Raw genomic sequence first — 12,677 nt, 5'->3', positions numbered from 1 at the left:
ATTAAGTGGTGATCCATATACTTTGTGAACTGATACAGCAAGAAGGCTAAAATGTATGTTGACACTGAAATTCTCTGCATCTACATTTCCTTCCCATTGCACAGTGCATGCAACCTCTCCACGTAGCCTAAGGTTACATCCGTGATAAATGATACAACATACATATACTTGCCAATATACAGCAGCAGATACTGTTTCATTCGTAGGGCTTAATTTAACCCACCTGAAGAGACCCAACATCTGCTGTGTGTGCAAGGGAGTTGCAGCTTGAGAGATTTGTTTCTCTATTCTGACGTACTATCATGTTCTTCTCAGTTAAAAATATCAGAAGCTTTCATCATTGAAATTCACTCCATGAGCTCCCCACAACCAATTAATAAGTTTCCAGGGATCGTTGACTTGAATTGACTTGTGAAAGCAAGTACAAGTTATGGTCGTGTGAAGATAAGAATGGACAGTGAAATTGATCCAAATGTTATCACACTTGTGTAATTGGTTTGTAAAGTTGTTCCAAAACTTGCCTTAGAAGTTGCACTGACTTGTTATAATTGCGGTAAAAAATGCTAAAAGAGTAGTTTGCAGCCATGTGATTGACATTACTTTCTTTAAAAAATGTGAAAATCTTTTGTCTGTGAATTTATCAACTGATTTGGATAAGGAACAAATAAAGAAATAAGCAAATGAAGAAATAATGGACAGTGAAAAATAAGAGCCTTCTTCATACCTGTATATGCATTTGTCCTGATTAAGTCAATACATGGTCAGCATAAAACTGCGCGTATTGGAATCAGTTTGCTCAGTAAAGTTTGCATTCTGAAAAAAAAAAAAGTCAACGCAAGCAGAGAGAACTCAGATTTCACCTTAAGCATGATGCTGAACATGTAGTGTACCTAACATGGATCACCAATTTGAATAAAATTAGCATAACATTTTGCGTGTTATGTTAAAGTTACATGAATGATGCACTGCAAGTGCCTAATGCTTGATTTCCAAAATGAATATTCATTAGTGCAAAGGGTGTTTATGAACATCGTTGAATATTCAACTCTGTGATAGTAACACCCCCGTTATCAGTGGAGAATATTAAAGATCATGAAAATCTCCCATCTCATGTAATTAAGGAAAAATTGACTTTGTGACAAAATAGTCCAAAATTGCTTGCATAGAAGTGTATAACTCTGCTTGTGAAGTGAAACACAAATTGAAATATGACAATCAAACCGGGCAAGAAACCGAAACATGTTATGAATGAAATGTAATTAGAAGTTCAATGTGGTATGACTATGAGTGACATGTAATTACAGTTGATGAATTTTCTATACCCATGTGAGAATAGACAATGATTTACGCATGGTATGGCTATGATTTCACTGAACTCTACAAGAACAAAGGGGTTGCATCAAAATAAATGGACTGGCCAAGAACTACAGCAGCAGCCTAACCACACAGGGTGACCTTCCATTGTTTCTGCCAAGAACACAATAAATCTCATTGCTTTTGTTTGATTTTGCCCATATTTTCAAATGGTTCATCAGAGATGGAGGTGGAGGGGAATATTAGGGCTGTGGAAGGAGTATGTTTGCAATGCTGTAGTTGAAAGCTACTGATGTAATGCATTCAGGCAAGCAGTTCATTCAGGCGTAATTCAATTAACTACTGTATCTTGACATATCCCTGCGACCTGCAGATCACCCAGCTATATGAAAAAATCAAATCACTTCTCTTCAAACAGCAGCACTAAAAAGACAGATATTCCAGTTCCGTAGCTGTTGACCTACTTGTTCAGCTACTCCCAGTATTAATGAGGGTTAACATGCGCACAATCACGTTTCATGTGAGGTTTAAAGGGCACGCGTATTTAATCCCATAAAATGTCCTATCAGTCAACCCTCTTTTATTAAAAGGGGAACTGTACAACGAAGAGCTTATGTATTAATTCGAGGAGTAAAATAATTGAATAAAGCCTGGGTCAATATGCCTGGCATAATAAAGCAATTTGCCTCTTGGTGATGCAAAGGAATGAAAGCCAAGGTACTGAAAATGAAACCACATTGTTTAAAAAACCATACCGCTATATCGTGTGGCATTTAATTTGTTTGCACTATGTACTGTAGCATTAATCCATATTTACACTCTCCTTTTACATACTCATATTATAACGAAACAATTCTGTCTTCCTCAATTGAATGATATTTTTGAATAAAGGCAATGTTTAACATTGTTCAAAGATTGAATTCCATGGAATTCTTTGGGTATGAAAATATGACAAATCCTGACGTTTGAAACAGTGCTAAGTAATTAAGGCTACTGCAAGGGCTTCCTTGAATTCAAACAATCATGTCGACAAAAACAAAGTAAACATTGTGTCACACATACATGTAAAGGTGTACATGATGTCAAAGTGACATCTAGCAAATTGTTGGAAGTATCTGAAGTTTTGTTACCTTTGGGTGCTTGTAGTAATTCAGGTATGAGGGAAGGATTAAATTTTGCCAGTCTGTTCAGTAGTTTTCACTTAACGAGGACTTTACTCAGTATCTGGCTGTTGGCCAAATGTGCAGAAATCCTACTTAAATAACACTCAACTGTGTGCTTCTTCACCACTTGGATCTCCAGCACAGCAATTTCATCGTTTCTAACTTTACTACATTAGCTTACCGTCTCCTGATGTTTGTGATAAATTCAGGCAATGTTGGCAGGCCTTGATTACATCAGAGTCATTTCCTATCTTCTCATCCAGTATCCTATTCAATCCGGGAACTGGAAGTGAGTTTTCCCAAAGCACCCCTTGCAACTGTGTCTTTTGTCAGAGTTCGCCCACTCATGGCAGAGCTTCTTATTACAGCAAGGCGAGGTGTTTTTCAAAATGGACCAAAATAATTGTGCAATGCAGAACTTATTTGCTGAGAAAGGTTAAATTTTTTCATTTCAGAGCATTGGTTATATGTGTTATATTATTAGCGGAAAAATATCAGATTTGTCCGGTTGCTCCTATCATTTCAAAACCTGTGCTTGTCTTTTTTATTCTTTTTCAGTATGTTCAAACAGTAGCTTTTAGTTTTCCCAAACAAACAGCTAGCACACCAGCTAAATGATACACAACACATGGTATCTGAAATTGAAATGAGAATCTTTGTGAAACTGCCTTCCCATTATACCTGTAACACACTAAAAAAAATACTATTTTGCAGTCCATATAAAAGAACTGTTGTGGAAATCTTATATCAAGGTGGCTTTGAAAAAAAAATATCACGTGACTTTTGCTAAATGTCAAGGACCAGTAAAAACCCATATTTTTCTTATTATATATTGTATTTTTTTTATACCATATTTCATGAAAATAGCATCGTATATTAGTGATTGACTGTTGACTTTGATGATATACATTTTGTGTCCAATTTCTACCCAGGGAATCCTGGTTTAAAATTTACTTTCTGTATCTCTTCTGCTTTCAGACAAAAAATTCTGGGCCTCGTCGTGGGGAGTACAATGTGTATAGCACCTTCCAGAGTCACGAACCGGAATTCGACTACTTAAAAAGTTTAGAAATTGAAGAAAAAATTAACAAGATTAAATGGTTATCAAGACAAAATAATGCACATTTTTTGCTTTCAACGAACGGTAAGTTGAGTCGAAGTTCTTCCGTGTAATAATATCAAAATTACTGATGCATGTAGGGAAGCGATATGTCCCCAGTGCAATTTATGATGTGCTTTGTTTGTTGATAAAATCTACACAATGCTATGTTTGTGTTATCATAGAGACTTTGACTGGCATGTGGGCACAGGAGGAGACGTCAACCGAATGAAATAAAAGCTAGTATGCTCATCAGTCATACAGTGGAATAAGATTACTGTGTGCAGAACAATATCCAGGAGACATGATGATTTATTTTAGAGAGAATGGCAAATTTTTCTCGTGAAATTTATGCTGTGATTTCATTGATTAAACTCATACGTTACGACATGTTGTTCCATTTCCTAATCAGAGAAATAACCTGGAACTGAACATGTCAAATTTATGTTATCTGAGTGTATTTTTCAGTACTGTGTAAAACGTTGCCGTCGTCTTTTTACCATTTATTTTACTTTCACCAGAGTCTCTCACAGGATTTGCTGCAAACTGTCGTCTTTGCTTGATTGTTTAAAGTGTAACCTCTGATGAAGAGTGTTCACAATGTGCTAGGGGTTATGTCAGTAAACCTTAGTATTTTCTTGCCTTGTGATGTGAAACTGTTCAAGGGGCAGCAGATAAAATTAGTTTATAATTGTGCCATTAAATAGATGATCAGAAAATCCATAGGAAAGGAAATACATGTACTACTCAATAAAATTTAGATTATAATTCCCGGAAAATGGAATAATTTGACAGAAATGCTGATTCATTCTTTGAATGCTGTCGTTTTTCAGAAATGAATCAAAATTTTCCCAGCTTACCGTTGTGTAAATTGTCCATTTTGACAATTGCAATTTTTGTTTGTGCTATCTCTGAGGCTCCCAACAAACCTTTCTGATTGGTCATGATTTATTGCCATGGTTACAGCATGTTGACGTTTGCAAAGAAAGTGGGTCTGGATTTATTTATAGATGAATCTCGGGAGTTTAAAACGCTGTTGCTTTGATAGCAATACCGCCAGGCATAGTCTTCGATGTGAATTTTATCAGATCACTTGAAAAAAGACAAAAATGTAATCGCACTATGTAATTGGGAAAGAAAATAACTTGTATTTATCTGTTGAATCTTGCATATTTCTGTGTATATAATTTATCATTTTATTGCTGTTGATAATCTTGATAATATGCCAGGAAGCAAAATCCATTGAAAGCTATATGTACAGTATTTTGCGATTATGGTTTAATATATTTAGAGGGGGTTTCCGGGTCACAAGTGAGAGCAATATTGAGGAGTAGAGGTTTTATTTGTTCTCTTCTTTGTAACAGACTGTAGAAGTTACTGCTACTGGCATGGAATGATGATATTTAGATTAACAAATCTAATACTGAGCTGAAGTAAATGTTATGCCTTGAAGCAGTCACTGTAAAAGGTCATATTGCGGAGTCAAATATAGATTTGTTTCTTGTTTTGTGATACCTTGTTAGTAGTTTGAAGTGATAACTTGCATAATTTATGATCCATCATGGTGGTAAACGGTCTTTCCAAAAAGAGGAAAATGTGTTGGGGTTGTGTGTGTGTGTGTGTGTGTGTGTGTGTGTGTGTGTGTGTGTGTGTGTGTGTGTATGTTTATGTGTTTTGTGAAAGAGAGAGCTAGCAAAAGCACGCATCTGAATAATTGCTGCACAGATTCAATTCTTTTTTTCCTGTCAGTAGCTATTTTTATTTTGTTTCCAAATGTTGTTCAATGTGTGGGGCGCTACACTTGCTTGACACTAAATTTTGCAGTGTATGAATCACATAAAAAGTGCGCCATCAAATCCGTCACATTGGTACATGTACTCCATGCTTTATGACTGACTTTTTTGCCAAACAGAACAAAGCTACAGCATAATCCAACTAGCTGTGATGCTTTTTATGGTTGTGTATGTTCGAACATTTCATCAGTTTTGTTTTGTTTAATTTGAGAAAAGTCAAGTCTCTATTTTCCTGGAAAAGCACCGGTACTCATTTTCTGTATGTTACAGAATTTTTTATATGGCAAATGCACAGGAAATGTACGCATGTAGCGATCGATGTATCATAGTAATGTCATGTTCACATATTCCTGTTACATAGACGTTATGTATTTTGTGGTAGAGTTGATATTTTTAATATGCATAAAATATTTTTTCAAGCATTGCCAAGTTTGTTGATTTTTTTCTTATATCAATATTGCTTTTGATCAGAGAAAGCTGAGAAATGGTATATTTAGGTCACACACTGAAATTCAAAGCATATGCTTGTGTAGTGGTCTCTTTAAATGTCATCTGGTTGCAAATGTTCGAATTAACAAGAAGTATGAAAGTAAATTTAGACAAGAAAAGACTGCTTTCATTAATTCTCACACTGGAAAAAAATGCCCTTGTCCACCTTTTATTATGTTATAAGTATAAAGTGTATGAATATAAAGTAATGTGTGGAACATTTACTGTATAGGTCTGTGAGATGAAAATTATAGGACACATCTACCTTTAATAGTGTTTATAAGGCAAACTATGGCACATAAGTAGTGTGACAGCTATGATGAAATGTGTGAAATGATTACGTGTGGTCATGACACTAGGAAGCTCAGGATGTTCATACATGCAGAGTTGATAGCTTAACGTAATTGGCTCACATGAATAAAGAGTTGTGCATATTGTCAGTTTGGCTCAAATGTTTCATTGATAAAGGTAGACGAGATATAAGTTAAAGAATTTATGGCCATTTCATCAGCCAATCACTTGCCTTTAGTTAACATTTAGGAAAATGTGAATAGCATGAATGATTTGGTTTCTCTCAAGGTGTTAAATATTCACCGTCACAACTAGTTTGAAATGTATTTTCACAATGTAGATTGTCGGGCATATCACTATATAGTCGGTAGTCGTTTATGACAACTGGATGTGTTTTGCAATCCTACATACTGGTACAGTAATATGTGTGTGTATTTTGTTTATTTGTACAATTGAATTTGTAGGTTTGTGTTTTCAGAGGGAATTAATGATTTTGATTCAATTCAGTGCTGGAAATGATAATTCCATTTCTTTTGATGCCAAATTTGATTCAGTACACAGGCAGCACTGAGATAATGAGAACATGAATTCAAAGATGGCTGTAGATTTCACGGTACATTACTGCGGTTTGTTTTAACCCTGGTCAATTTCTTGTGGTGCACTAGACAGGACTCCATCAGTGACACTGAACATCCAATATAGAGTGGTATATCCAGTTATTCCCAACCCCTCCATCATGTCTTGGTATGTCAGCTTCACAGCAGTTTGCAAATATGAACAGTGTGTGTGTCTCTCAGGGGGTATGACGTCAGTGTTTTAGACTTCAGGCAGAGAAAGACGCAATCCCTCACAGCAGCCTCCAAGTCATTTTACATCCTCAACTACATTTTAATGACTTGATTCTTTCTATTATAGTTTGATCAAAATTTGATTGCAGCATATCCCAGATACTTTGCTCACTGACACCAGAAAGTAGGTCAGTAATTAGTTTGCTTGATCTTTAGTCATACCATCTTTTTTCCATCAAGGAAATGATTGATGTAAATTGTAAATCACATTTTCAAGATGAAAAATAGAGTATTACCGGTATATCATATTTGAATAAATAAAACAGGTATACCTTGAAAACAAATTGTTATTATTACCTATTAGTGTTCTAATAGAACTGTACACATTATCTACAAAAATTTGACTAATTTGCACAAAGTATATATGACGAGTAATTATAATGGTCAGGCATATCATTATGTCTACTGTCTAGAACCAATAAATGGTGAACTGGAGTAAGCCAAGAGTGTACTGTTGGTATATTTTGACCTTTACACACACACTCACGCTCATATGAAAACAAGCCGTGCAAATTTGGCTTGGTTTTGGAATTGAGGTCATTGTTTCTACAGTCCAAAGATGGCATACACAGAATAAATCTGTGTTTATGTTGTTGTGCCATTGTACATGTACATCTGCCATGACAGTTACAAATGTATATGTAGAAAACTTCAAGATAAGCTGGGAATTACATGTATAGAGGAAGAAAAGATATTTCTTTTTCCCTAAACCAGATTATACTCTGTTAAATGCATCATTTTGTAGTCTGTGTATTAAAGCCAAGCTAATTCACATACATGTAATAAATAGTGTTTTTGTAATTAACATAGTAAAATTGTGTACTGTTGATAGAGGAATCCAAATCCTTCATACCTAAGCCCTATACATTATGGCAGTAAATTGTAGTTTCACAATGACTGAAAGTATTTATATGGTTCCCAGTGAAAAAATTTGAAATTGAGTTTTACCTCAGAAATGGAATTAGCACTTACACACTTACGAACACACTGTACAGGAAATATGCTAATGATGGTGTGATAAAGAAAAGCTATAGTACTAGTAATGATCTTTACATGGAATGACCTATTGCATGATAACATAGTATACTTCATAATTAGGGCATTAAAAGGTAATAAAACTGTTTGTGACATGGGGACAAGGTCATTATCTGTGATGATTGAGTTCATGCACCACGCATATACTCCTACCGTGAGTGAAAACCCATACTCACCACTTTAATCTGAGATTTTGCACCTTGTCAACTTCTAACAGTCAATATGTAACTTGCCTATCTGTCCTATAGTATAAAGGAGGTGAAAAGTCTATCCTTGCAATAAAAGAAAGTGTGTTTTGAAAGACATTTTAACAGGAAACTGAACTCAACTTTGTGACTGTAAAATTTACTTGACTTATATACCAAAAATATCAAAAGTGCACCAGACAGACAATAAAACTAATACATGTATGTTAATCTACAGATGAGTATGAGTAGACATGTCTTTGGATTGGTAGAAAATCATACAACTTGCCAATGTTGGATGAGTTTACTGATATTTTTTATGGAGGAAATGTGACAAAATATTTATCACTATCTTTTGACCCTTTTTTCACCAATATTGTTGCAAAGGAGTAGTTGCTGATGTTGTTGGATTTATTGAAAGATGTCTAAAAAATGGTCGACCATAGACAACTTCCATCCAATTTTGCCTGCACTGTGTAGAAAAACCTTGGGTCAGAGGTTTTAGGTGGGCTACTGTTAACCCCTGAGCTGAGGTTTTTCTACACGGTGTACGCAAACTTGGATGGAAGTTGTCTATGGTCGACCATTTTTTAGACATCTTTCAATAATCAAACAACATCAGCAACTTTTCGTTTGCAACAATATTGGGGAAAAAGGGTCAAAAGATGTGGCAAGTCTGTGATGCAGATCTCTACGATGCAAATTCATTTCTTCTAACACATGCTCATGATATTTTGAGTCCCCACGGACACCGTCCGGGGGGACTTATAGGTTTGGTCATGTCCGTGCGTGCATGCGTGCATGCATGCATCCGTGCGTCCGTCCGTTCACGCAGATATCTCAGACATGCCCAGGTCAATTTCTTTCAAACTTTGCACAAGGATAGTACCCTACCCCATACAGATGCACGTCGATTTGTTTCACAATGCGATCAAATTTGGCCGTGTTAGAGGACTTTTTAGTTTTCACCTCCATAGACTCCCATGTATAAGGCAGTCCATAGACTCCCATGTATAAGGCAGTCCATAGACTCCCATGTATAGGCAGTCCATAGACTCCCATGTATAAGGCAGTCCATAGACTCCCATGTATAAGGCAGTCCATAGACTCCCATGTATAAGGCCAAGAAAAATAAAAATTTAGTTTCTCATCGTATTCATATTGCAAAAAGAATGCAGTGACACAGTTTTTAGTCCCCACAGATGAAGTCCAGGGGGCTTATAGATTGGGTCATGTCCGTCCATGAGTCCATCCGTGAGTCCATCCGTTCACGCAGATATCTCAGATATTTTGACAAAATGTCACGTGACCTTGGTGACCTTTGACCTCAAATAAATATATATGTCCATAACTCGGTAACCATAAGTGCTACACCCTTCATATATGGTACGATGGGACAGCTTATGACGCCACATTTTGTACCTCATTAATTATGCACTTATCTAATTTTGAGCAAGCCAATAGAGCTAGAGGTCTGATTTTTGGTATATAGGGATAACTTAGCAATACAGTTTTTTTGACAAAATGTCATGTGACCTTGGTGACCTTTGACCTCAAATATACATATTTGTCCATAACTCAGTAATCACAAGTGCTACACCCTTCATATATGGTATGATGGGAGACCTTATGATGCTTCATACTGTACCTCATTAATTATTCGTATATCTAATTCTGAGCAAACCCATAGAGCTGGATGTCTGTCATACATATGCACATAGATTTGTTCTGTGATACGATCCAATAAGGCCACCATGTGGCCATTTTATTACGATTTTTTCATGTCCTGAACTACAGCTCAGACATGTATCAAGCGAATTTATTCAAAACTATTTTTATCACAGACCTAATGAAGAGGACTCTATCTCTTTTGAGGACCTGTAATCAAAGTACCCATTAACAAGTGGGGACTGTGTCATCAACGATGACTTGTTGACTTACAAAAGAGGACTCTGCATTGACCCACACTGATCATAATCTGGAGTGTTAGGAGGTGGTACATATACATTGATGGTGATGTCTGTGTGATCTCCAATTATCTCACTTTGCTCTTCAAAACACTTTGCTGCAAGCTCCTTGCATAGTGATTGAAGGAAGACTGCTAGGATATGTGAAATTCTGGAAAGGCATGTCTTGCAGTTGTGTATCATTAGATGTAGCATGTAAAGAGAACTCATTCAGGATTTGTAGAGGGTTTCATCTCATAGGGTTATAATATTGTTCTGTCACAAGATTAGTAGAGGTATGAGTTAATGAATAAGTTTAAATGAAGAAATGAATAATACCAAATAACTATTAAAACATGAAAATGGTTTGAGATGAAAACCTTTAATATCTGTATTTCGGGTATGTTTATGTAAGGAGATGTAGCTTGAATAACTTGGTTATCAAATTGTCCTACATGTCATACCATGTTTACTTTTACCAAAAAATTCAATGCTATGTAATCATCATGTGACCTGCTGTTACTTACAGTATGTGACATGTTATTTCTTGAAATGAGGAAATGCTATAAAAACTTTCAATCTTAATGTGACTGGTTATTTTCAGTAGGTGTTATGATACACATTATAATTTATTTGAGATATATACTTGACATGTGGAATTCAAATTTCTCTCCCTAACCTCTACGTGCAGTGTCCTAGTGTATTTCCAATATCTCTGTGGATGTCACATTTGTTTGGTATGCATAGCAGTTGCTTTATAATTGCTTGATGTACAGTGATGGAAAGAAATGAAGCTTCTTGTTACTGTTTCACAAATTGTTGGGAAAATCCTTTAAGCAGGCCAATTGTCATCATAATATCAAATATACCAAGTCATGGATATATCACTTATATTAATTATTCTAAACTTTTGGAGTTTGTTTATTTGCCGGAGCTATAATTCAAAGAAAAACATGCACATGCTATTTCATTTCCTTGGGACTTTTATTAGCAGCAGCAGTGTGAAGTGAAAAATTAATTCATCATTGCCAACTTTACTCTAGGTGAACATGGATAACAAGATGCAAAGGTGTTTTCAAGCAAGAGTTAAATTAGAAAAACATTATAAATTGTTTTTTTAGAAACCTATCTTTGAGTTGATTCTGAAAGTTATCGGGATGAGATAAAACCAAGACTGGTGTTTCATTTTCAGCTGAAATATTGGTGAATCTGCAAAAAAAAAGAAAATCTGCAGCAAGCTAATGGTGTGACATGTTTGGAAGTAGCTGAAACGCTGCAAGTGAATGGGAGAATGAATATATCACATAGAACATGTCCATTGTACAAACACATGTACCACTAAGGGGCATTTTACCATGCCGCTGTATTGACAGTACATCATAGCAAAGTTCTGTATATCATAATACGTCTTCCATAGAGTGCCTCTGGCCTTTTATACCTTCAGTAGGACTGAAAGACACCCATCTCATCTCATCCCATCTCACTCTCAGTTCGTCTTTCAGTCCGTTTTCACAGACTGAATTTGTGTCGAACAGCAACTATCACTGTGCCAGAGCACAAGGAATAGCTCTGTGTGAGAGATGACAGTGTTGGATTTTGAGTGGTAGAGTGTCTTGCTTGCAGGCAGTGACGCTATGGGAGCGTGATTGTAATTACTTCAGCAAGCATCTGCAATCCCTTGTTATGGGTGTTACTTGGCTGATTCGAGACAGCTTTCAAGCTCGTCTGTTAATGATGGGTTGAACGTGTTCAGAAAGCACAAATAACCAGTGAAAGTTCATAGCCAATGAATTAACTCTGATATACATGTAGTGATTCCATCTGTTTGTTTGTGTCAAAGCAAAATACGGAAATGTCTCTGTCGAAAAAAGTTTCATCAGTATGAGTAAGAATGGGAATTCCTGTCAAAACCTGACCAATCTTGTGTTCCTCCATATATATTATACATTTCAAAATACAATAAACTTTATCTCTCTTTACTTCCACAGATAAGACTGTTAAATTATGGAAAGTGTCAGAACGAGATAAAAGGTGGGAAGGTTACAATTTAAAGGAGGAAGATGGAACACTACGAGACCCGACGGGGCTTTCGGGTTTGCGAGTGCCTGAAGTGAAGCCAATGGAACTCATGGTAGAAGCTAGTCCACGGCGAATATTTGCCAATGCACATACCTATCATATCAACTCGATATCAGTGAATAGTGATGGGGAAACGTATATATCAGCTGACGATCTTAGGGTTAATCTATGGCACCTAGCAGTCACAGACCAGAGCTTTAGTATCCTTTATAAATTTCTTGCGTACAGGGAAATGTCATAGTGGTGGCTATTGATTTTTATTTGAGTTTACTTTTTCATAATGAAAAAAATTAAATTGCTTTCTCTCCTCAGACACCGTAAAATCTAATGTCTGTGAAATAGACTTTTCCTTTTGGCGTAAATCTGCCTTGCTTTCAAACCGTTAGGTCACTGTGAAAGAGACATTCCAGGATATGTGTATAAATGCTTACTGTA

At 36.1% G+C, this 12,677-nt stretch overlaps 1 protein-coding gene across 3 annotated transcripts in view; it reads left to right on the top strand.

Moving 5' to 3' along the window:
• Nucleotides 1-12,677, top strand: part of LOC139119875 (serine/threonine-protein phosphatase 2A 55 kDa regulatory subunit B alpha isoform-like) — a 70,318-nt gene that overhangs the window by 51,100 nt on the left and 6,541 nt on the right. For all 3 annotated transcript variants that reach the window (XM_070683806.1, XM_070683807.1, XM_070683808.1), the window contains exons 4-5: nucleotides 3,456-3,621; nucleotides 12,152-12,442. In XM_070683806.1, the coding sequence (XP_070539907.1) occupies nucleotides 3,456-3,621; nucleotides 12,152-12,442 (457 nt within the window). The remainder of the gene's footprint in view (nucleotides 1-3,455; nucleotides 3,622-12,151; nucleotides 12,443-12,677) is intronic.

The sequence above is a fragment of the Ptychodera flava genome, chromosome 20 (assembly GCF_041260155.1).
Source record: "Ptychodera flava strain L36383 chromosome 20, AS_Pfla_20210202, whole genome shotgun sequence".
In the NCBI taxonomy this organism is placed as follows: Eukaryota; Metazoa; Hemichordata; class Enteropneusta; family Ptychoderidae; genus Ptychodera; species Ptychodera flava.
The sequence above is the reverse complement of the archived record's forward strand: the minus strand, read 5'-3'. Positions and strand labels throughout refer to the sequence as shown.